Below are 25,249 nucleotides of genomic sequence, written 5' to 3' on the forward strand. Positions count from 1 at the left end.
GGCGATAAGACCTCGCTGACGGTTGCCGTCGGCCATCTGGATCCACTAATCCACTCTCCCACGGACCACCCAATAAGAACAAATTGCAGATAGACATTTTGTGGGATACAAAGGTAGCTGATATCCCCTCAAAACTTCCCCACCTGCTGACGATTTCCCCTGCTCTATCGCGATGTCTCCGCGACAACATCCAAGGATCAAGAAGACTAAAACATTTGCAGGGTTGGGCACTGATTTAACCCCGCTGGGCATATTCGATTTGCTAATTATGATAGGTGTTGGACTTGTCGTTGCCGCAAAGTAAAATGCGATGGCAATCGTCCACATTGCCTTCGCTGTCGTCGCAGCGGGGATGTCTGCCAGGGATACAACGTGGATCTATTCTGGATGTCCCACGAAAGTGAGCGTCCATGTTCAATCAAAAGGAAGGCTATGCTAGTGCATGACTTAGAATTGCCTCGCATCTGTCTGTCTACTGAGATTGATAAGATGCTGCAAGAGCTCGAGGAGACGGTGAGCAAAGCAAACCAAGGCACTGTAGGGCCTTTCACTGCATTTCAGGCCATTGACCATGCGACCGAACTTTCTCGAGTGTCTCCAGATTTATATGAAGGGTGTTCAGTTTCGACAGACATACGACCACTACATACCAGTCCACCTAGGCCCTCTAGCGGTTCCGTCTACATCGACTCCGCCGCGGCGGAATTGATGCATAATTATATACACATTGTTTCCAATGTTCTCCAGCCGGTGCACCACCCCAAAAACCCATATAGATCTATCTACGCACCCCAAGCAATGGCCACTGGTCATATTGTGGTTGGCATTGGCGAGAAGCCTTCTCATAGTGGTGTGGCCTTGTCCCATGGCCTTCTTGCCGTTTCTGCATTTTACCTGCATCGACTTCACCAGGAGGACCGACATTACGATAAAATTGCCAGGCTCCACCGCATGAAAGCCATCTCAAATTTAAAAAGTGCACTTCTTATGGGTGAAGAAACCAGTGGTGGTTTGACAGCCTTATTGGCCATGCTGTCATTGGTCTCCATTGATGTAAGAAGTTAGAGTGGCCAACTTAACTACCTACATTACTAACAGTATTACCTAGCTTATGGAAGGTGGGATGACTGAGTTCTGGATTCATTTGGATGGTTGCGAGAAATTGAAAGCATCCTTACGGGATCCTGGGATGCGATCCTCACGACACACTCAGCTCACCAGCATCTGCTCTTTTATGAATATGTTATCGCAATCTACTGCCCCTTATACAATTCCAAAGTTATCATTCGGAGGAAGCGAGAGCCTTGGTGAGCTCCTCAAAAGCTCACCTTTCCTTCCCGATAACCATACTCTGGAATTCACATATGGTGCCACCGCGACTCTCGCTAGCTATTTGTATCTGACGATATCTCTATCTCAGAGTTTCGCATACTTTGAAGTAAACGACCTACCGCCACCACCCAATCTGCAAAAGACCTGTACGACATTGTTTAACGCAATCAGCAGCTGGTCAATATGTCAAGAAACATTTGCGTCCTTGTCAGAAACCGACTATGAGACTCGTTCTCTCATCACGTGCTATGCCACTGCGTTCCACGCAGCTGCCATGATATACTTTCACACCATTTTAAGGTATCCCGCTTCACATTCCAACATGAAGACCTATAACCAAATATGTGTATCGAATCTCCTAGCAGCCGAAGCTCTAAAATTGGCAGACCATGCGAAGAAAAGTTGGAATGTTATGGCGCCTATTGTGTGGCCTGGGTTCATCGCTGCATGCGAGGCGTCGGCAAGCGAACGATTTTTATGGAGAAAATGGTGGACTGTAACGCAAAAATATTGCATAGGGAGCATCGAGACACTTTGGGCCGTTGTCCAAGAGGTATGGAAGGAGAGTGATGAAGGGGCCATTGAGCAACCAGGGTGGCGGGACGTCTTGCGACGACGAGGAAAAAGGGTCATGAGTGGGGGTTGAAAGTCATGGCAGTCAACGAGCCATATTCTGTGGTATACTTTGGCTACGTTTATTGGTTGTGAAGTCATCAAGTGGTGATCATCCATGACTACTACCCTGATTGTTTCCAATTTGCAGTGTATGAACCGCGAGCTTTTGTTTGCATCAGGAAATCGTCCAGCTGGGGTGGGGGACAATGTCCTGCTGAAAATCTTGCCCTTATATGAATTTCAAATACGAGCTCGACAGAAGAGAAAGATAAGTAATTAATCTAGCCACCCTAACCTTCCTAGGTACTGCGTACTAAAATTTGTGGCGTGTGCTTATCGCGCTGACAGTTACCCCGACTATTAGCGGAGATTCCCCGCAGTTGCCCCTCCACAACACATGGTATGTGGGAAACTTCGACGTGGACACTATATAATGCAAGGGATTTGTTTAGAAGACTGAAATCATCTTTTTCTTTGGGAAGCATAACCATGGCAACTTTTTTCATCCTATTTCAGGACTTGCAATCTTGGACAAATCGAAAACTATTGTGCTTTCTCATTTCAGTGCTAGCCTTGATTATACTCTATGTGTTGATCATTGTCCATAGAAATCTCATCGCATCTCCGTTGTCGCCAATTCCTGGTCCAAAGATCTTTGCCTTAACAAAATGGCGACTGGCATATGAGGACTACCGTGGGACACGTACACGAAGTATCAACGGTTTCCATAAAAAATATGGAGATATTGTGCGTATTGGCCCAAATGAAGTCTCCTTTAACAGTTCGGCGGCATTGAAAGCTATCTATGGTGCCGGAAGTGGCTTCTGGCGAGACAAATTTTACCGGATGTTTGATGCGTACGGACGTCAGGTGATGTTTAGCTTTGCCTCTCCGATTGACCATAGAGGTAGTCTAGTCTTTCTTGGTTGATAATCATTCGAAATATATTAACCCAGTACAGAGCGAAAGAAGTTGCTAAATCAAGCTTATTCTAAGACAACGGTACTCTCGCCTCGAAATACAGCCATAATCGAGGAAAAGACAAGACAATTTCTTTCTCTTGTTGAGAGAGAGTCCAGACGTGGAATCATGGAAATTTTCAACCCGCTCCATTACTATTCCATGGATACTATTAGTCGGTTTCTTTACGGAGAGTCCCAAGGAGCGACAACTGCACTCACATCTTCCGATAGCCGCGGTCTATTAGACGATATCATCAACCCCTCTCGTCGGAAGCTCTCATGGTTCATCATCCACTTCCCGCGTCTGACTAACTGGTTATATACACGTACTGGTGTTATGGAGTTGATCTTGACAATGTTTGGGCTACTTCCGATGTCGAAGCCTCCAACCTACACGGGGGTCAGACACCATGCGTTAGTTTCCGCCGAAAATCTCCAAGACCAGAGCATTGAGGATCCAACTGAATCGATTGCGGCACGATTATTCCACTTCATGCGAGCCGGGAAAAAAGGGCCTGCTATGGATTTCTTGGATGTAGCCAGCGAATGTTCTGACCACTTGCTCGCCGGAATCGACACCACCAGTGTTACCTTAATGTTTGCTATATTTGCCTTGTCGCAACAGGAAAATCGCGAGTTCCAAGACAAGCTGCGTCAGGAAATAAAGTCAATCTCTAATGAATTTGTAGTTGATGATGTGGTGAACGCACTCGCTGCAGATAAGCTACCATATCTTGATGCTGTTATCAAAGAGACACTGCGCTTATACGCGCCGCTACCTGGAAGTGAGCCACGCTGGTCGGCGAATGCAGAAATAATCGATGGCTATCATATCCCTGCACACACCGTCGTCAGCATGAGCCCCTACTGTCTTCATCGGAATGAACAAGTCTTCGAAGACCCCTTGAATTTCAACCCTAATCGCTGGCTGGGTCAATCCGAGCAGGTGACGGAGATGAAGAGGTGGTTCTGGGCATTTTCTAGTGGTTCTCGCATGTGCATAGGAATGCAGTGAGTTTAATTCTGGTCGTTCAGTTTTATCTTCCGCTAATTTACAGTCTGGCCATGGCTGAGATGACCACTCTGTTGGCCAGTGTGTATCGCAAATACAAGACAGAAATAGTACCCCAGTTCACGGGAGTATCACCTGGAGTCACCGCGAGATACGAAGTTTTCTATGATGAGAAGTTTGAAAAGATAGAAGAACACGAATGTTGGGTGATGTTTAAAACTTGACTTGGAACTATGCATATACAGTGGTACAGCCACGTCCGTCATATTTTCGACCTCTGGAATGATGATCTAAATTGCGGTCGTCTCTTAGACCTACGGGCAGGCGGCTTTGCATCAATTTTTTCGCAATCTCGGCAATACCAAGAACAGCATCTCCATTTTTAGTGCCATTACAGATAGTCTTGCTCCTCATTTTTGTTTGCTGTGTACTGGTTTTGAAGCTCAACAGGAATGTGCCTTTTCATAACCCACCAAGATGGGAATACAGCAAGACTTATGTCTACCAAGAACAGTCAGTGTACTCCCGAGCGTATTGATGAGAGTCCTGATTGGTAGTTGCAGTTGAGGAAGATGTCGGGATGCCTACTGGGGCAGCTACAGAAAGCATATTGTTCCTTAACATGAAGACTAAAACTTCTCTCACAAAATTTATTGTACTTTAAGTGAAACAGATTGTAATGGCGTTCTGTAAATGGTACCGTTATTATTGATTGAAGATGGGCACAATGGCTAGGCTTTTGAAGGCTGATACACAGGATATTTATACCACCGATTGGCAACCCCTTTTGCTACGTGGCAAAAAAAAAAAAAAAAAAACTGACCATTTATCTCCCATTGCTGATTATAGTTTCAGGTCGCGCAGTATATTATAAGCGTTCTTTAGGTGCCGTTGACTGCGAGTCAGACGTCGGTTGACTGTATTACATACTTCATGTCACCCCAGTCTCCTGGGAGCATTCTCTTGTTTTGCAGCAATATGGCCAAAGGCAAGTATTCACGGTAACCGTATTCATTTAAGTACCCAGATAAATATACCCTAGACCTACATCTATCTACATAGATATTCCCCACAACCCCACCCCCCCGGGGGCAGCCCCCGGGAGCAAAAGTTACCAACTTTTCGCCCTAATACTTTGAGCATGTGCCATAGGTACGCACAATTAGAAGCTCTTCAGTTAAATAACCAGCTAAATATGCTGTTTATCTGAAAGGGACCGCCGATTCTTGTCTTACAACGCGTCAACATTACACTCCGAGGTTACTTGTCATCCGTATTACGTGCGCGATGTACTTCGTGCCTCCGAACGCAACAAATTTAATTCTTGGGTCATATGAATCTCTCATTCATCCTTCATTCTTTTCTGGACATCTGTTTCGCACATGGTGGAATCACCCTGGGTTATCGTCAGTAAGATAGCACCGTCAAATTCGACAGAACACGTGGAGGGCCAAAAGCTCCTCTCTCATGAAGAGCTTTCGAACAGAAAGCAACAAAAAAGTCTTAAATGTGTTAGACCTTTTGTGCTCGCATTAGTTGCAGGAATATTCTGTATTGGGGCATCATCATTGGAGTAGGCCGACGGAACTTACATAACAATTGTGGTGCCCATGTTTCTAAACATTGTAAGTAAACCCCAAACTGAAAGCGGATTTGCAAGACTCTCACATCAATCAAGCACCCATCCTATCTGAAATAAAAATCGACTACCATCAGCAGAACTATAAAGGCTCTTTCTTGCACGAGACAATCTTCCGGCAGAGTCCAAGTCCAGAGGTCGATGCATCCTGGGTCTCACTTGGCTGTAATTGTTAGTTATCTTATATAGTGCTGGTTTCAGTGTGAAAGTACTGACTTATAATGGACAGGCCTATTCAAGTACCCCTGGAGGAAGCCAAAAAAACAGGTTTATCCATACGACACTTAAGAATAAACACGAAATACGGTGGATGATACCCTGCCAATGTTGAAGAAATACACCATTTACACTGCCTAGTAAGAGAATCTGTGCTGGGGATACATTGCAATATGTAGGTTGGCTGATTCCATTCAGGATCATCTCAGACAGGCTTTTCCTTACAATTATGACCACTACCACGCTCTTGGCCAGGGGGCTTTTGCAAATAATGATCATATCGTTCGACGACACGTATGGAAGTATTTGGGCAGTATGGTATAGGTGGTACCGTTACGTATGTTCATATATTATAGCGCATTGTGTGGATATATTCAGGCAACAGCTAATGTGCCCTATCGACATCGGGATTTCGGCCAGGTATGGGTACATCCAGACAATCCTGAGCCATTTGTCGATTTCAACACGGCACATCTTTATCGAAATTTTGACGTAATCTGCAAATGGGCAGAACAACATGGACTTCCAGAAGAGCACCCTCCAGACTTTTTACAGCCACCAAATAATCGTGAATACGTGTATGACGAGATTCCCTGGACTATATTGAAATATTCCACAGCTCTGCAGAAAAATATTTCCAGTATTGTAGATCTCGGCGGTTGAGAACGCAGCATAATCTGTTGGATATAATATGTAATAGAATATGACATACCGCAAGTATCAATTTGATCCACCATACCCTAGGAGCCAATTCCATTTTAACGAAAGTGGTCCCTACTTTGCCATCTTCAGAATTTCTTTCAGCCCTCGCAGATCTGACAAGTTCCTCTTTCATGCCAGATAATTGCTGAGGGTATTCCAAGCCACTCTCTCTATCGGCTGTTCGGATTGTACCCCTACCTGAGCCAGGGTGCAAGGCAGTCCCAAAAATGCGACAAAGTGGACTACTGCCTCACCCGCCTGTGCCTCCTGCCACCCTAGCGTCTCATTGAAAATCGTCAATATTCTGGCTTGGGATTCCTCTGTTTGATGTCTGGTATACCGGAGCACATGAGGGAGAATAATACAGCTTGTGACGCTTATAATTTAGTGTATATATTCATGGGCTTGCCTCCATGAAGGGCTTTTACTGTGCTATACCCCCGCGACGCTTCCCTGGAGATTTCTATTAGCACTTGACACAGAGAGATAGAATGGCAAAGCGATAGTATTACCAGTTGGTGCCCCATCGCGTGGCTGGCGCCAAAGCGCACCCCCCACTTCATGAATGGTAGCAGTGCTTCGCGCGATCCCCGCTGGCATTCAGAGATTCCGCGCAGCAGTTCGGCCTCATTCATTGTGTCCCGTCCAGTTTGATAATCACGCAGGCCGCGCAGCATCAGTCGAAGCCCTGAATCAATAACTTCCTGGGCCTCGGCGGGACATGCGGACACATGCCCTCGACAAAATGGTCGACGGCACGCATCCCCGACGCGAGCCATAAATGTGCAGGTGTTGTAGCAGCTAGCCGAGGGTCTAGGATAATACGTGACGATGCGCCCTGGATATGCGCGAAGTGTTGCTTCTTGCCTTGAGGATTGGTCACGCATGCGACCGAATTCCATTCGCCGGCGCTGAGGCTAGTCGCTACGCAGATCAGCTTGGCCATGGGAGCACGCAGCCGATCCTGACTTGCCACCCCCGTAAGCGGATCTACCAGGCTTTCCATCTCAGAGAGGCAGCGTAGCGGCCAGCATGAGGGCCGCTTTGCACGCATCCGAATAGGAGCCCGACCCGACACTCACCACAGCATTAATGGGCCCGGTCTGCACGCGACACGCGATATCGATAACATCTGAGCAGGGCGAGTGACTACCTACTCTGTTTTTTTGAATAGTTTATCCCCATAATGACTGAGACGCTCTTCAAGGTCGTGAATAATGTCCGTTTTCGTGTCCAGGCTGGTACTCACGAGAAGCAACACCCACTGTGACTGCCACTGTGCGAGAGCATCGGGAATGTCATCTAGATAGGAGGCTCGCAGAATGGCCTCGTGGCCTTCGCGGCCGTCGAGAGGAAGTTGCTGGACGCGCATGGTGCAATGAGTTAATGGCAGAGCTAACGTGAGTGTCATCGTGCGGTTCTCCACTACTCGAAAAGATGCACGACGCAGCCCCCATTTGCTCTCTCGCCCCAATCAGCCGATGAGGGGCCCATAATAGAGATGTTTTGTCAGCAAAATTTACACAGTATGTTCACGCCTTTCGGATTAGCTTCATGGCGGTTTTCTCGGTGCAAGAACAGACAGGCTCAAGTTTCGAAATTTCACAGCCTCGCAGCACCCTATTTTAACAAACGCTTTAACACAAAGTGATGGATGGAACAAATTGTATAAGCTTGAGGATATAAGTCATTCCGTGTTAATTCAAAGAGAAGATGGTGGTTCTGCCCAAAGGTATGGTTAACCGAACGCTATTTTCCTACATGACGGCATGGAGGCCGGCTAATCTATCAGCCAAGAACAATTCTTGCACCCTTTCTAGGCTTTCCCTCTCGAGCCCGGCACCAAAAAGAGAAAGAAGAAGAACAAATCGCCTACGGCGTACATTTAGCAGCAGATTTATGAAGGATGCTGCATCCATGACTGGTACCATAGAAGGATGGCGCAATCTCACCCGCTTTTCTCGTTATCTAGTCACGAAATTAATCAGCCATGTAGCGGGCACCCCATCGGGAAAGTATCGTCGTGGAGATGCCCCGGATGGGCCCAATTTTACCTATGAGGTGCCAAATGAGCCTGCAACATTATGCCTTGGCGGCGGAGACAAGTGAGTATATAAGAGAGATTTCCCCTAGTTATTCGTCGTTCCATCTTAACTGCTTTCAATTGAGCCCTTAGAACCATTTGCAGCTTACAGGGGAAAAGCTACAGTGCAGAAACTTTACCAAAGGTTAATGTACCCTTCCTTCTACAATATGGATCGACTTGGGGCTGATCATTGTGCTCCTAGAACGCATCATGCGCTCGTTTTGGCTTACTTCAGCTCTGCTGCCTCTGGTGGCCGCCGACTGGCAGTTTAAGTCGCGGACTGACTTGTCTCCTCCACGACTAAATATTACTATTCCCGCGACTTCCGATGTGGAACAGGGATATCTTTTTATCGCTCCCTTTGCGGGATTCCCTGATAAGGCTGGCGAAATGCATGGTCCTCGTCAGGCTGCTCCGTATATCTTCCGCGACGATGGAGATCTGGTCTGGTCCGGTTATGGGTACTACTCTATATGGGCCACAAATTTCCAGATGGCTCGCTGGAAGGGTAAGGACATCCTCTTCTGTTTCGAGGGCGACCACAATGCGGGCTATGGTCATGGTCACGGCCATACCACCATTATGGACCAACACTATGAGACCATCCGGGAACTCCGGGCTGGTAATCATAAATTGACTGACAAGCACGAATTTCACATTATCAATGAGGAGACGGCTGTCATTCAGATTTACCAACCTGTCCCCAAGGATCTCACCGCTTGGGGTGCCCGCCCTGAGCAGCAATGGATCGTAGATGCTATGTTCCAAGGTATGTCTTCACAAGCTGATTTACCGTGTGCGCCCTAACTAGGTAGTGTAGAACTTGACATTGGCACTGGTGAGCTTTTGTTCGAGTGGTCCAGCCTGGAACATGTGCTTCCTGACGGTATTCTCCCAGCCCTTTCATCTAATGTAATAACATACTAACAGTAACAGAGGCTGTTCTCCCTATCAATCCCGGTCAGGCCGGTTCCGGTTACAACTCCTCTGATGCATGGGATTATTTCCACATCAACTCTGTCGACAAGGACTTCGAAGGGAACTACCTGATATCGGCGCGTGATGCTTGCGCTGTCCACAAAATTGATGGATCGACCGGTGAGATCATTTGGCGTCTAGGAGGCTTGAAATCCGATTTCGAGCTAGGACCCAACGTCCAGTTCTGCTTTCAGCACCATGCTCGATTCGTCTCCAAGGATGGCAGTAAGGAAATCATATCTTTGTACGACAATTCTGCTCATGGGACGGAGAACGGTCGCGGTCACGAAGTCCACACCAACTCCATTTCGCAAGGTAAAATTATTGAGATAGACACTGCGACTTGGAAGGCATCCATTGTCCAAGCCTTCCAGCCGCCTGATGACCTCCTCTCGAAGTCCCAGGGTAGTACACAGCTGCTTCCCAATGGCAACGTGATGGTTAACTGGGGTTCTGAGGGTGCACTCACTGAATTTCGTCCCGACGGTACACCAATTTTCCATGCTTACATGGACTCAGGCTTCCTCGGCCAAGGTGTTGAAAACTATCGTGGCTTCCGGTACAACTGGACGGGACTACCCAACGAGGCCCCAGCTATTATATCTCTTCGGAATCATATGGGTACCAGCGTGTACGTGTCCTGGAATGGAGACACCGAAACCAAGGTCTGGCGTTTCTTCAACATCATTGATGAGTATGGTTCACGCGAGTTTTTGGGTGAGGTCGAGCGTACTAGCTTCGAAACTGCTTTCCATCTGGAGGGTCACAGAATCAAATCCGTCTCCGCGGAGGCTATTGACGTTAATGGTCGAGTTTTGACCTCCACAGAAGTTGCGAAGACTCAGGATGAGGTTCTCCCCTCCCATTCGGCCTCACATTCCGGTTTGTCGACTCTGTTGAATGATGGTTTGGAAGCTCAACTTAAGCTTGATGATAACAGCCGTTGGGAAGAGTACATGATCCTGAAAGTTGACCGTTTTGCGAAGGAGTAGCAACATTCTGCGTGTTTTAGGTCATATGACCTCCCATCTATGTCCGCTAGGAGGCCTTCCTCGCTGGTTCGTTAGATTAGTATCAATACCTAGCTGAATGTGTACTTGTATGCAAGATTGAAGAGGGTATTCAGTACGTTTCTGTAACCTCATCGATATCATGTACGCGTATGCGAATGGATGGTTGAAATCGGTACAGAGACGGTTGTGAGCGGATCCCCGAGCAACAACACGCAGGGCATGGCTGCAGAAGAGGAAAGGGCGTTATTAAAAATAAAATAAATAAAACAGAACCGATGGAAAGCCATCAATACGGATTGAACAAAATAGAAGTTGGAGCTGTGGGGATTCGAACCCCAGACCTCTCGCAGATCTCATTTCTTCCTCGAGGATATGCGAAGCGAGCGCTCTACCAACTGAGCTACAACCCCGAATGACTGATGTAATCAAATGTTTATTAAATACTTGTAGCAATTCATCTCGTGCTCATTTCTGACAGCCGACGTCATATTGATAATGGATATCGGTGTAAATTTTCGCCCTTGTGGGTTGAAATTTAATATTTTAAGTGTCTTATAGTAATGATTCTTTAATATACTGAATTCTGGAAGCTCAAATCTTCGTATATAGGTACATAGTGTGAAAAACGGTTGTTGTACAACGTGCCGCTCAGTTATATATATATCGAATGATGGTATGTACTTTCCTAGGTTTCTGTCTGTATACCGAAATTCTAAATGAATATAATGATATGTGTTTCGTTCCATTCATCTAGAAGTCAACAAGATAAATATCAAGAAGATATCGGGGGAAACTGGACCTCCATATAATTGATGCTCCCTCAGTGTCTCGAGAACACAGGAAAAGGGTAATTCCGAGGTAACACGTCGGGAATACGAACACCACTGAGTCATGCGAGCTGCGTAGCTAATTAAGTATTCCGTAAAGAATACTGACACATATAGTCTGGATCTGTTAAGCCCCATCGATTTTCCCGGCAGCTTAGTGGAAGAACCACAAACAAATCTGCCAAAATGGCCCGGAAGCGGAGCCATCATGCAGAGTGCCCAAATTTCACCCACCAGAGGAAGGTTATGCGTCGGCAGTCGAGCGGTATAAAAACATCCCACTCACTGGATTAAAACAGGACTCACAATGTTTCTCGTCAACATACGAACAGGAGTACCGGTTCCCAGACGAGAAATGGCTTGCACGGATTGCCAACCCTGAGGCTCAGACTTTTGTTGCTCTGAAACAAGCCCGCAAGGCGAAGAGAGACGATGTATCTGTGCTCCTAGAAAGTGATTGGGTTGGTATTGTGGCATCCCTTGGACCAAGAACCATTATAGGAGATATTTTCCGTGGCACTACACCGTGGAATTTGTTCACCAACCCGGATAATCATAACCTGCATCTGGAAGGAAGCACAAAAGCCAGCGTATACATGCTGACCAGCATGCTAGTTGTTCGAGAGGAGAGGCGCAATGGATATGGTCGCCTTTGGTCGAGGAGGCAGTCCGCAGTGCCCGTCATGAGGCGAGACCAACCTATGCGGATCAAGTTCTTGTGATCGCTATGGTCAAATCGACAAACCGTCCCGCTTGTGCTCCATATATGGCATGCAGTTTTGAGGTATGGGATCCAGATATTATTTTGGAGAGCGGAGATGGGATCGAGCGGTGTATCGCAATGGTGTTAGACATAAGGCTCAGTGAGGGTGACCATACAGGCACAAAGGAATGATTATATAGGTCATGAAATGTAATTAGCATGAATTCAGATATACGGCAAAATAACGAACTTTATTCCCAATACAAACCAAGGAATATTTGTAGATATGGTGCCTCACTTCCTTTTTTGTGGATCATTCATTGTGCAGATGGGACTAAGCGCTACGTTAACAGCTACTAAATTCCAAACCCCAGCACACCCTTAAAGGGTGATGAGGTGGATTGTACCCAAATAAATAGCAGCGAAGGACATGAGGGGGAATCCGATGATATCGGCCATTGGGAAGTATGGCCCATTATACTGCTGTCTCATGAGCGCATTCATGAATTTAGCAACTTGAACCCACTATCCCTTGTATTCTAGAATAATATGCCTGTATCAAGGTTTGATAAATTGACCTACTGATCCGTTATCATATTTTTGCCTCGTTGTCTGGAGCTCCTGTGGGTCTGAAATTTTCGCTCGAGAAGTACAGTACGAAGCTATCTACATAGGCAATGAGCCCTAGTTGGCATGAATTTATGGAATAAAATGATGCATGCAAAAGACGAATCTATTCTCTATCTGATTGTCCTGAAAAACCCGATCCCCATTGCCAAAACAATAATTTTGATGGATCTAGCGTCAATCTAGTATTATCCTCTTTCCTCCTTCGATCATCTTCAAGCCACTGCAATGGATTAAACACATGTCACTTGCCGTGTCTCTTTGGGAAAATTGCTTAGGAGACCGACCGATGCACAACGTGTGCGTACTCAATAAGGCGATCCCGCGATCCTCAAGAATAACGAGAACAGACAAGAACAAAGAATATAGTAAACCTTATAGGTGTACTCGTCGTAGTCCTTTGAACGCAGCACCCAGACTCTGATGGCTATCACAATGCACACGTAAAGGAACAAAGACGCAGTGATAAGTAACTTCACAAAAGTAGTCTGAGGATACGACTTAATTCGCAACCATGCCAAGCAGGCAACTGCTGAATAGACCATGAAGCCTGCCGTGAATCGTCTCAGCTTGATAATCTCATTTGGGGACAGGATGACCGCAAGTGTTCGACGGCCTACTTTGCGATCACCTTCCAGATCATGGAACTCCTGGACATGGCACGTGAGAAAGACCCAGACGGCAAATAATGCGTCCCAGACAGGTGCGATGGTGGCCCCAGAAACATGGTTGCTGATGATGATATCGATCCAGCGGTACATAATATAGACTCCTATACCTGCGAAGGAGTTTCGAAAGAACCAATGATTAATTCGGGGCCATACATAGCAGAAGAGACTCCAAAACTCCCATAACAACAGGAGACGTGCTGCCTCTCTACCAGTAACCTCGTTCACGATTGGGTATGCCCCAAGCCACGAGAGACTTAGACGGATTATAGCCCCTTCTATAGTAAGGAGTCCAGCAGGGATGGGGCGGTCAGGTTTGTTCAGAATATCCTCTTGAACGGAAGTCACCTGATTGAGGATGTCGAAGATGTACGCATAAATAAAAGCGTCAACGAGAGACTCGATAATGATGGCGCAAGTGGTCAAAGTGGACTGCGAAGAGGCAATTAGACGAGCCAAAACACCGACGATCCAGACGACGATCGATGCACCGGTGTTCGATTTTAACATGCGGCTAGTTATGAGAAGCTCGCGAGAAAGGAAGAGGCGACCGTCTGAAAGAATTTCCCCCGGACTTCAAATATACCTATGTTAGAAGTATAATCCTACTGGGCTTCTTATCTCACCTCGAAAGCTTCTTGCTTCTGGATTCATGTTGACCATGTTGTTCTAGGGACATTGAGGCCGATAGTCGTTGAGCTTGCAGCTGAGATAAATACAAGAAGGAGGGGTAACGACGTAGGGAGGGAAAGGCAGGAGAAGAGGAAGAAGCAAAGAAAACAGTATATGTGGGAACGCTTTCATATTTCTACAACTTAGTGAAGATACAATTTGCGCAGCACTATCCCAATCATTCACACAAAAACAGACCAATACCGTGGAAATACTCACCGCGAGAGCAGAACTAGGCAGCTCATATATATGGTGCAGTATTGTGACATAAAATAGGGTATGTACATGAATTCGTCATAACAAGTGAGTACAGTCTTATTAAGTCTTATTTAGTGCTTGCATGTCTGTCCGTGAAGGAGACGAGAAGGATACTGTATATTCACTAAGTCCGAGGTTTTAACGAGAAATGGCCTATAACGTATTTCACAAGCGACCCGCCACTACAAGCGACCCGCCACCTCTGCCCACTATATGAAGTTTTATCGCTTTTATCAACAAAACAATTGCATTTCTATCAAAAAATTAATTAGGAACTCGATTAGGACTACTGGGGGACAGATGCTTGACTGCTCATCGGGTAAGTTTTTCCAGAGGCGTGTATATTCGGGCCGCCGGGATGCTAGCCCTGCTTTGCACTGTTCGCGCCAGCAACAATCCGTGATCAAGTTAATAGCCGTTGTCTTCCTCAAGAGGACTATTTGGTCAGCATACGAGACTTTAAGTGCAGGAAAGCGCCGAGTTTACCTCGTCAAACCAAATATATTTCACTGTGAATCCACCGTTATAAACCATAACTTTCTCTCTCACTACAGTATTTTCGACTATGGGTTCGTACTCGACTCCAATCCCTGATTTTCTTCGCCATTTCTCCGTTGAGGGTAGGGTTGCCCTCGTGACAGGAGGGTCGGGAGGTCAGTTCAAACGAGACGCCATTGTTAAGATATTTGTTTGACATTCATAGGAATTGGGATCGGTGTTTGCACAGCACTGGCAGGGTCCGGCGCAGATATAGTTTCCTTGCAGCTCCCTACCGAGCCAACATTTGTGAAGGTAAAGCCTTGAGAGCAACATATGTTGAGTGTGTACGTTAATAGTTGCGCAGACAGAGGTCGAACGGAGAGGTAAAAGATGTGACATCTACCATGTTGACCTGACCATTCTCGAATCAATCACTCCCGTCATGGAAACAGTACGTTGTTCGAGCATCTGACATCATGCTCCGGTATCTAATATGCTCCCCCCTTAGGTGATGGCAGTCCACAGACCTTCAATAGTCATAAATTGTGCGGGGGTAATTAAGAAGGGTGAAACAACTGAATTCCCTATTGAAGACCTTGAAACTGTTATTAGAGTAAACACAACGGCTAGCATCGTCGTGGCTCGGGAAGCAGTGAAGGCATGGTTGAACCAGCCAGAGAAGCATCCCTTCAATCGCAAGATCATCAACTTCGCTAGCATATCCAGCTTCCAAGGGAATCTACAGAATATTGCTTATGTTGCCAGTAAAGGCGCTGTGCTAAATATGACCCGCGGGATGAGCAATGAGTGGGCACAGTAAGTGCAAATTGCCTGTCATTGAAAAGAACTCCGGGCGCTGATTTTACTAGGCACGGTATCAACGTCAATTGTGTAGCCCCCGGCTATACCAAATCTAGGATGACTGAACAGACATATACTAATGAAATGTACAACGAGCAGCTGTTCAAGAGGCTCCCTGCCAAGCGATGGGGCGAACCCAAAGATCTCGGCGCTGCATGTGTGTACTTAAGTAGTCCAGCGAGCGATTATGTGAGTGGCACCTGTTTGGTTGTCGATGGAGGATACTTGGGAGGACTTCCATGAAGGGATATGCATTATTATCTGATTGCCTACGGCACATAAATGGGAATTGATTCCCTTTAGATGAGCAATCTTTTCCATCTCCAGCAGAGGACCGTGCATAAAAGACACCGCTTTCCAATAATTTAGAATTTTATATGCCTGAGAAAGAAGATCGGGATGCAACAACGGTATTCCCATGAGTGTTTCTGATCCCGGATAAGCAAGTACAAGAATCATCGCCGTGGCGAAGAACCTATGATATTAGCTGGGCTCCCTATCAGCAAGAGAAAACTTACAACAGTATCAACAGTACCACCAAATACGACTCGAAGGATTTGTGCGTGAAAGCCTTCTCCGCTGAGCATATTGCAAGTAGGAATGTAGGCAGTGTTTGGCACCGGGTATAGAGGATCATCCTCACCTGCGGTCGAGGCACGAAAAAGGTGGTTAATACCTTTCAGGACAAACGGCAAAGTCACAATAGCGACCAGACCGTGATATTGAGACTTTAGCTGACCCCGACGTGCATTGGGTAAATGGAATGGCCCGTCGGAAAGCGCACCGTTGGTGGAACGTGCTGGTACCAATAATCTATCTGGTTGCGAAGCTCAAATGCCAGCAACAGAACATATTGTACACCAAACGTTGCGAATCTAGAGAAATTAAGTGTCTCACAATTTAGACCGACTGTGTCCGCAAACTTTTCTCAAAGAGACGACCTCTAGTAAATAATATAGACCGGCCTCTTCATAAACACTGAATGGCAAAGGCACAGGCACGTCATAACAGCGAAGCCCACTGGGAGGAAGTCCCAGGCATACTTGAGCTCACTAAAACCAAATTAGCTTAGATGTAGACGCGAATAGCATATGGATATGAGAACGAAAACTGTTCAATAATACAGCATATCCAAAATATTTGACTGAATGTTTCACGAAAATGTGCCGGATCCATCTCGGTTTCACTCTTTATCAGTACTGGAAAGCCTGTGAGATTGCCTTCCACATTTTAAGAGGAGGCACTACAAAGAGTAGATAGACCCTTACAACATTGTTTAATTTGGTATTTTTTGAGACAATGTATATCTATCAACCTACCTCACAAGCACCAAATATTGAAGCACCGACAGGTCATCCACAGGAGCAATTCTTACCTTGCTTCTCGTCGTCGTCTGCTCGGCGATACACGCACTCGATCTCAAGTTCTTTACATGGTGATCACTCCCGCGTCGCATTAGGTTTTTCGCGGTCGGCACCCCTCACACTTTGTGCAATTAGCACTGTAAAATGTTGTTAGAATGGTACCTAAAGCTAGGGCAATACGGCGGCGAGGGTATATCTCGTCATTGAGAGACACTTCCTGACGCTCTTCTACCCCCGAGAGCTCAGGTAACTCTCCCTTCTGTGACTGGGGCATATTGAAGCGGGGTGGACAGTAGGGGTGATCAAACTTGCTGTATGATGGCCCTTTTGATTGTCTGCGGATGTTCGGTCCGCAGCAAGTTTTGTGTCGACTCTATGGCGAACTATTTCGGGGAACTTCGTTCCGTGGGAAACCATTACCCGAAGCCACTAGCCATGGGCGAGTCAGTGGCTAGATAATCGTGTTCGGACGAGTGAGTTTACGTGTAATAAAACTGTTTTCTTAGCATGCAGAAACATAAAATAAATGGTAATATATGTTAGGTGCTTAAGGATAAGTAGATTTGTAGATACATTCGAGTTAACTAAGGATGTCAGCAATTCGTTCACAAAAAAAAAAAAAGGTTCAATTACGATCAGGATTCCTGAAGTGCGTCACTGAACGGATTGACAAATCCGTAAGATTCGTCGTACACTTTACGACCAGGTATATCCTCTATAGGACCAAATGATAGGCATTACTCGTATATAATCGATTCACTCGGATGATAATTTATTTAATCGAGATGAAATGCATCTTAGCCTTGTATAATGCATGAATAGCTGTTGCTAAATATAATTCATGTTCTAAAACACAAGCCCCCTGAAGGAATAAACAGATTCCAAATTCTCACTATACCGGAGGCTTATATATCATGGGATAGCCAGGATCGCGCGCACCGATAACCTTTGCGAAATCCATGTGCCTAACGCACCCAGAACCGTCAGGATCAGGTATATGGTAATGCAAACCTTTACCAGTTGCGGTTGCGCCAGTCGTAATCAGAGACCAGATCTTCCTCGAATGTGGAGTTTAATGTTTCATGTAGTGGCACCCTGTTAGGCCTGTGTTTTCATCTGTGTTGCTCACGCCGTACAGTATTGGTGTGCGTCCGGATGTGTGCCGTATGAGGCCCCGAAGAATCCCATAAAGTAGTACCAATATGGTAAGCCATGAGATCAACCTAAGAAATGCTAGGATTCGGGCGAGCTGCTCCGTACTCTCGATGCTCCAGGTCCAGCCACACGGGTGACGTGGCCTTCTGAGTGGTGAATTGCCTCTGGGAACGAATTTCATGCCCTACATTTTTGGATTTCGCCAAGACTGACTCGCTCAGGAAGGATAATGTTACCCCCCATTGTACAGGTTGCCACGTTCCCCGCAAATAGACGAGTCAGAGCTAACCTTATCATGAAAGATGCCCCATCCCTCCTGAATCACGCAGTTGGATCTGCGCCAGTGGAGCGGATGCGTTGAGAAGTGCGGGGAAATCGGCTTTAGAGGGCAAATGTGGAGGTGGGATAAGTTGAATGAAATAGCCGTAAACGCCGCGGTGACTGTCCATCGCCTCAATATCCCTTTATCCTGTTCTCCTGTTCTGTTCAGCTCTGTGTTGCAACTTATCCATCGTACGTGTACTTGAATAACTTAGAGCAGAAGTTCCAGACTGGAAGAACGGGATCCCTCAGCTCGACTTTCATAGCTTGACTATTGCTTGTCGGTGAATAAAGGCTGTATCCACACAGAACAGCCATGCATAAGTCACCAGCCGAGGGTACCAAGAAACTTCGACATCGTGCATCGGTTGCCTGCAGTGCATGTAGAGACCGACGAACACGTTGTGTTGTCCCTGAGGGCGAAACCTCGTGCACTCAATGTCGGGATACTGGCCAAGAATGTATCATTAAGCATGACGACCAACGGCGGAAGTGAGTTCAGGAGCTGCTCTACCTATATTAATAGCTGCTGATAAAGATATCTTCTCAGGCCAGTCTCAAAAGCCTACGTTTCGATGTTGGAAGATCGCATCAGCCAGTTAGAGACGGCTTTGCGCCATAAAGAAGAGCAAATTGCAACACCACCAGCGGCGTCACAGACGACCGGACAAAGCCTTCCACACAATGTAGAGAGCAATACCTCTTTTCAAGAACCTGAAGTGGCAACGTTTAACCTTTTTATCCCTTCTATCCCCGAACATGACAGCCATGATTTCCAGCAACAAACCTCTCCACAGATGGCGAGCGATAGCTCAAACAGTAGCTCCCCAAGCAGCAATTCGACACATTTCAGCCGGAAATATTCTATGGTCCATAAGCTCGTGTCGACGAAGGGCCATCTCAGCTATGATCCACTTGCAGGGCGCCTTCGATACTTTGGCCCAACAACAAACTGCCATATTTACTCCGAGCTTGTCGCGGAAGCCGAGTTGACTCGACCGACACAAGAACAGGATCGGCGCACGCAACGCATCTTATCCACACTATCGCAGGAGACTCATGATTACCTAATGGGTTGCTACTGGAATCACTACAATACGGTGATTCCCGTGGTACATCGGGGGGCATTCGATGAGGGCCAGCGAACCGGAGGCGGACAGTTTTACTCTGGTTTCCTGCATATTTGTATATTGGCCGCCGGATTTCGTTTTGCGGACAAGGATCGTCCTGATATAGTCCGGATAATGTCGCCATCTACCTGCGAAAGTTCGTTGCACCGAGAGGCGAAATATATGCTAGACTACGAACTCGAGCGTCCGGGAGGGATTTCTCTGATCGGGGCACTGCTTCTTTTGGGAGATCTGGAAGTGGGATGCGGCCGTGACAATGTCGGTTGGCTATACTCTGGGATGGCCAATCGATTGTGTTTCGATATCGGTTTGCATTTGGATGCTACCGATTTAGGCCTCTCACAGCGTGAAATGGATATTCGGCGCATGACACTTTCTGCCTGTGTCGTATACGATCGATACTGGGCTTTATTCCTTGGTCGCCCAACAGCCCTAAAAATAGATGACTTGGAAATATATCAGCTATCCGAGCAATTCAACACGCTGGGCACAAGCCCTGCCGCCACGCCCCCAAAGACGCTGGAATCAGAGATCTACCATGCCCTGATGGAGCTTATGGAACTCTCGGGGAAGATCACGGAAATAATGAACAAGGTAGCAAAACGGAACCCGACACTGGATCACCATGTATACATTCGCATGTCTGCCCTCGATCGCGAATTGGAGGCCTGGTACATGCAACTTCCGCGTGCGCTGCAATACACTACGGAGAATGTCCAGACAGCTCCGTTTTCATTTTTTTTACTCCACCAGCAGTACTATTCCACAATGATACTGCTACACCGCCAATTCGCCCATTATGAGGAGCTGGTCGAGGATGAGTCAAATTCGCTTTTTAATGGCGAGACCAGCAGCCATTTTTCTGCTCGGTCTCGGGCTACATGCACAGCATCCGCCGGTCGCATGGCGCAGATCTTCTGGCAACATCGTCAGCGTTATGACAGTCGGCGTATCTTTGTGACTGGGCTTCAACACGCCGGGAATGCAGCCTCTGCATTAGTCGCTGCCATTGCATCTTCAAAAGACCAGACCGCCTCTAACACCAATATGAAGTACCTCGAATGTCTCACAGCTGCTTTGGAGGATATGGCGGAAACATACAAGCCAGCAGAGCAGATGGCTGCTGTACTACATGCCGTGCTCGCTGAGCTCAAATATCCGCAGCCTGAAAATAAATCGTCAAGCTTAATCCCTGCCCGACGAGGCAGTTCCGCCGACCGAGAGAATGAACCAGGTTTTGTTCCATCCAAACGGAACCAGTCGAATCGACGCAATGCAAAGTCGACAATGCCACACCATTCTGCGACGGATGGATTTGTTGTCGTCTCTGGTGACGGGAATGATCTCTCCGCATTTGACGATGCCTGGTCCAAGCTTGGGACTCATGATAGTCTGCCTATCGATCCAGACCTTGGGTTTAGGTCAGTCTGGGCGGGAGCGGAGACACCTAGCTTTTCCCCAATCTCTGCGGAGGCTGCATCTCGCCAGACGCACATTCCAGGTACCAGCGATAGTACCGAGATGGAGTTCATGTCCCTCTTGAACGAGCCTGTTGTTGCGGCTGGGGACGAGACGCATGCTAGCATGAATACCGGGCTACCGGACACTTTGAAATCGATACAAACTCCTGCAACACCTGATGAATTCAATACAACGAGCTCCAAAGACGCACGCAGTGTACTGGGTAACAAAAAAAGGCGGTCATCTATTGCCAGGTATTCTGACAGATCAAACCAATCCGACGACATATGGAGTGAGATGTTACGATGAGTAGTTTAGGTTACACTTAGAAGGTATTGTTCTACGCCTTGTTGGCTCCTGGGGTGGGAAGAATTGGTTTGGTGTGTGTGTTGCAATTGTTATCATACCTTAGCGTCATCCACTTTCACTCGATGTAATATGAAATGCCTTGGCGAATATCTGCCAGACTGGGTTTTATAAATTACAATCATTGGATTGTAAAACCACTAAATTGGTCAGCCCACGCTTACCAGTAACTGACGACAGTAGAACCTTACCCATCCCCAATCAAAGCTGCTCCGTACATATAACTGCTCATAGGAGACACCAGGAAGGTGATCATATCTCCTACTTCATCCATCTGCGCCATACGTCCGACGGGTGTCTTAGAGATCTCACGGTCACGCACCTCAGATGGCATGGAATTCAAGACCAGTGGCGTAGCAACGTATCCTGGACAAATGGCGTTGATACGGATGCCCTTGGGGGCATACGCAAGAGCGTCAGCCTTGGTAAGGCCGATGACGCCGTGCTTTGCGGCAGTATACGAGATTACCGGGACATTGAGGGATGTAGCGATGATGCCATACATAGAAGCAACATTGACAATGACACCTCGGTTTAATCGAGGAGAGCTTCGATAGTCAGACAAAGAGAACGGCAGAGGGGAAGGGGAATGAATACTTTTCTAGTTTCTCCTGTTGCTGCATTACCTGAAGCTCAGCTCGACTGCTCATCCACACCCCGTTTAAATCAATGTCTATTGTTTTCTGCCAGTCTTTGATATCATGTTCGGTCGATAAATCTGCCGGTCCTCCGATCCCAGCATTGTTGACTGCGTAGTCAATGCGACCAAATTTGTCGACTGCTTGACCAACAGCGTCCTCTATGGAGACGTGATCTGTGACGTCAATTTTAATTGGAATAGCCTGCAACCCCTGAAACTGAGAGTTTAGGGCTTTGGCCGCCTTCTCGGCGGCTGAAATGTTAATATCCGCTATACCAAGCTGTCGAACGCCATGGCGAGCGAATGAAAAAGCCGTCGCTTTACCGATGCCTTGATGATATTAGACGCCTGTTCAAGAACAAGAGCAAGGGGAATCGTTTCTTACCAGATGCGGCGCCTGTGATAAAACCTACTCCTCGCAGTAAATTGTGCATTGCGATAGAGAGCGTGGTAATGCAGACGAAGTTATATCGGCAAGAAAAGCAATTTCTAGGATATAAAGCCAGATTAGGGCCTCTAAATGGCATAATGTCTGAATTATGCAGGCAGAGACGAGGAAAAGGCTATGAATTCCACAGGCTACCGTTAGCCGAGAACCAAAAAGGAAGTAGGAAGAGCCAAGATTTAATGCTGAGACAAAGATACAAAACCCAAATGATCAGGTGAATGCAAGCTACTCATATTATTCACATTTACCTTGAAGGCTGCCTATGTCCTGGTTCTTGACGACACTTTTTGCGGCATTTTGGAAGCTTAGAGATATGAAACTCTTCTATCACGGCGAGTATATGACAAGTGAGGTGGCATAAAAGCTGCGGGCAAGAGGGAAGCCCGCAGAAAATGAATCAGTCAAATAAATTATCAGCAAACACCTCCAAACTCCAGAGAATACCCAAAGATTAAATTCAGCTAGATGGCGGTTCAGAGACTGCCATGTTCAGTCCACTCTCCACTCGTCGTCGTTGGCTCGGATGTATGTGGATAGTCCAAGCATATCCTTCGCGCCAGTGGCCTTCACGTCCCCGTTGCCCAGGAAGGCAAAACGATTCTTATACCTGTAGCGAATATCGTAATCTTCAAAGCGAGGGTCCTTTATAGACTTGAGGAAATGGATTGTAGATCCTGGCCAGAGGTAGATACGGTTTTTCAGCTTGCCGTCTTTGAACCATGAGCGGCATGCTTCTTGCCACACCGTATTTTTGTGGAATTCGTCAAAGTGAGCGTAGATATCATTCAGTGCATCCTGTTTGACGGACATTGAGCGGATATGCTCCTGCTGCATCTTACGCATGCACTTCACGCTATATTCGATAGTGGTTTCAATCGAAGGTAGAAGGGTGCCATTCGACCATGTGGCACCAGGTCCGACAATGGTGTAGTAGTTGGGGAATCTGCAGCCATATTAGGAAATATTCAGGAATAAAGTAGTGTATTAGAGCCAGCATAGACGAACCGTGGAGCTGATACACCGAAGTACAGGTTAACGCCCTCGCCCCAGTCTTCCTGAATGGATTTACCTTCTCCGTTGACAACCTGGAATGCCGGCTTAAAGGCAACCTTATACCCAGTTGCACAGACTAGGATATCCATCTCATGCTCTACTTCATCCTCTGTAACGATGCCCTTCTTTGTGATTTTCAGAATGTTTTTCATGACGGGTTCCACATTGGGTTTTACAAGGGCTTCGAGATAGCCATCCCCCGGAGAGATACGACGACAACCAGGTGCCCAGGTGGGAATAATGAACTTTTTCAGCTCTTCATGGCCTGGTCCCATACGACGATGCATCTCTTTGGTGATAACATCGCGGAAGATATTTGAGAGTTCGGACCCCTGACGATACATACCAAACAGCCCATTGACCTCTGCCTCGATGCTCTTCCGGAAGGTTAGATGGAAGTCGGGGTCCTCACGAAAGCGCTTCTTGTCTTCCTCGGTGAAGGTATATTGGCGGTTCCCCGGGTCAGTATCCTTACCCTGCGTCACTTGAGCCAGGGCCCCGGCACCGAATGGGGGACTGATCCAAGTCGGGCTGCGCATATATACCTGTACCTGCTTCGCAATCTTCTGGAGCTGGGGCACAATTTGGACACTAGTTGAGCCGGTTCCGATGACGCCAACAGTCTTCCCTGCGAAGTCCACATCATGGTTCCATGCAGAAGAATGCATCTTTGGACCAGCAAAATCATGTAGACCTTCTACATCGGGCCATTTCCAGGTATTCAAGATGCCGGTGCCATTGACGACGCAGTGAGCCCAATCTTGCCAGCGTTCCTTGGTAACTGTATTTTCCAGGGTAATCTGCCAGATGGACTCGTCGTCGTCCCATTTGCACTTGACTACCTTTGTGCTAAGTTTCATGTATTTGCAAAGATCATGCCGTGCCGCGAAGTCTTCAAAGTAGCGCTGGATTTCGTCGCCATAGGCGAAAAAGTGTGACCAATTTGGATTCGGATCGAAGGTGAAGGTGTAAATGTGTGAAGGAATATCGCATGCGATTCCGGGGTATGTGTTCTCGTACCAAGTACCGCCAAAATGTGGATTCTTGTCAAAAAGTGTTAGCTCCCAGGACTTGGGCTCTAACATTCGCTCCATCTTGTATGCAAGACACAATCCAGAAGCACCGGCCCCAACACAGGCAACACGCATCTTACGGGGCTTGGAGTGGTACTGATCGAGCACCCTGTAGGGACCCTCGGGCGTCGCTTCCGGGTAGTCGAAGGTAGGCGCCGGCATAGTTACGCCTGACGGATAGTCACCCATCTTTTGATTTTTGATGGGGAGAATTCTGTGTTCGGATAATGGGTGTCTGAGGCTGTCACGGATAGCGTGTGGGACGTATATAGTTCGAGCGTGTACCAAACAAGGAGGATAAACTGCAGACTTAACCAGTACTATATTGATAGCTATCTAGGACAAAGTGTTCCTATACAAATCCTCCTATGGCCACAGATCAGGGTGAAGTTTGCCATAAGGTTATTGTTTTCCGGCCATGGGGTAGCGTGGTGGCTATCATGGAGCGGGGAATTGAGTACCCTCTGAAAGTTGCATAATCTGAGAGACAGCAAAGATTTTAGCCTGATAAGATATTTCAATAAGATTTTTGTATACAGTAAGTAGTGCAGTTTAGACGCTACGTAATGGCACTGGGCTTGTGAGAA

General features: G+C 46.9%; 8 protein-coding genes and 1 non-coding gene across 9 annotated transcripts; 5 read left to right on the top strand and 4 right to left on the bottom strand.

The window, feature by feature from the left end:
* Positions 1-432: 432 nt before the first annotated feature.
* Positions 433-1,978, top strand: BDV59DRAFT_194811 (fungal specific transcription factor domain-containing protein; the record flags this gene model as incomplete). Its single annotated transcript, XM_073692457.1, has 2 exons — positions 433-1,053; positions 1,109-1,978. 2 exons carry the CDS (start codon positions 433-435, stop codon positions 1,976-1,978), a joined length of 1,491 nt encoding a protein of 496 aa, XP_073545422.1.
* A 1,286-nt stretch (positions 1,979-3,264) lies between these two features.
* BDV59DRAFT_204141 (cytochrome P450) lies at positions 3,265-4,145 on the top strand (the record flags this gene model as incomplete). The annotated part of the gene is made up of 2 exons (XM_073694387.1): positions 3,265-3,920; positions 3,968-4,145. The coding sequence occupies 2 exons, from the start codon at positions 3,265-3,267 to the stop codon at positions 4,143-4,145; spliced, it is 834 nt and encodes a 277-aa protein (XP_073545423.1).
* Positions 4,146-7,154: 3,009 nt separating this feature from the next.
* On the bottom strand, positions 7,155-7,850 carry BDV59DRAFT_204142 (uncharacterized protein; the record flags this gene model as incomplete). Its single annotated transcript, XM_073694388.1, has 2 exons — positions 7,155-7,395; positions 7,636-7,850. The coding sequence occupies 2 exons, from the start codon at positions 7,848-7,850 to the stop codon at positions 7,155-7,157; spliced, it is 456 nt and encodes a 151-aa protein (XP_073545424.1).
* Positions 7,851-8,774: 924 nt separating this feature from the next.
* On the top strand, positions 8,775-10,534 carry BDV59DRAFT_204143 (arylsulfotransferase family protein; the record flags this gene model as incomplete). The annotated part of the gene is made up of 3 exons (XM_073694389.1): positions 8,775-9,333; positions 9,385-9,450; positions 9,501-10,534. The coding sequence occupies 3 exons, from the start codon at positions 8,775-8,777 to the stop codon at positions 10,532-10,534; spliced, it is 1,659 nt and encodes a 552-aa protein (XP_073545425.1).
* A 334-nt stretch (positions 10,535-10,868) lies between these two features.
* Positions 10,869-10,965, bottom strand: BDV59DRAFT_t134. The gene has a single exon. It is a non-coding gene; the product is annotated as a tRNA-Ala (tRNA).
* A 3,910-nt stretch (positions 10,966-14,875) lies between these two features.
* BDV59DRAFT_204144 (uncharacterized protein) lies at positions 14,876-15,894 on the top strand (the record flags this gene model as incomplete). Its single annotated transcript, XM_073694390.1, has 5 exons — positions 14,876-14,963; positions 15,014-15,102; positions 15,155-15,241; positions 15,299-15,606; positions 15,660-15,894. The coding sequence occupies 5 exons, from the start codon at positions 14,876-14,878 to the stop codon at positions 15,892-15,894; spliced, it is 807 nt and encodes a 268-aa protein (XP_073545426.1).
* Positions 15,895-19,288: 3,394 nt separating this feature from the next.
* On the top strand, positions 19,289-21,391 carry BDV59DRAFT_204145 (fungal specific transcription factor domain-containing protein; the record flags this gene model as incomplete). The annotated part of the gene is made up of 1 exon (XM_073694391.1): positions 19,289-21,391. One exon carries the CDS (start codon positions 19,289-19,291, stop codon positions 21,389-21,391), a length of 2,103 nt encoding a protein of 700 aa, XP_073545427.1.
* A 178-nt stretch (positions 21,392-21,569) lies between these two features.
* Positions 21,570-22,522, bottom strand: BDV59DRAFT_204146 (SDR family NAD(P)-dependent oxidoreductase; the record flags this gene model as incomplete). The annotated part of the gene is made up of 4 exons (XM_073694392.1): positions 21,570-21,588; positions 21,640-21,996; positions 22,046-22,418; positions 22,474-22,522. 4 exons carry the CDS (start codon positions 22,520-22,522, stop codon positions 21,570-21,572), a joined length of 798 nt encoding a protein of 265 aa, XP_073545428.1.
* A 503-nt stretch (positions 22,523-23,025) lies between these two features.
* Positions 23,026-24,824, bottom strand: BDV59DRAFT_204147 (flavin-containing monooxygenase; the record flags this gene model as incomplete). The annotated part of the gene is made up of 2 exons (XM_073694393.1): positions 23,026-23,479; positions 23,542-24,824. The coding sequence occupies 2 exons, from the start codon at positions 24,822-24,824 to the stop codon at positions 23,026-23,028; spliced, it is 1,737 nt and encodes a 578-aa protein (XP_073545429.1).
* Positions 24,825-25,249: the final 425 nt, after the last annotated feature.

Source organism: Aspergillus ambiguus (genome assembly GCF_047715705.1).
Source record: "Aspergillus ambiguus strain CBS 117.58 unplaced genomic scaffold BDV59scaffold_30, whole genome shotgun sequence".
Lineage (NCBI taxonomy): Eukaryota > Fungi > Ascomycota > Eurotiomycetes > Eurotiales > Aspergillaceae > Aspergillus > Aspergillus ambiguus.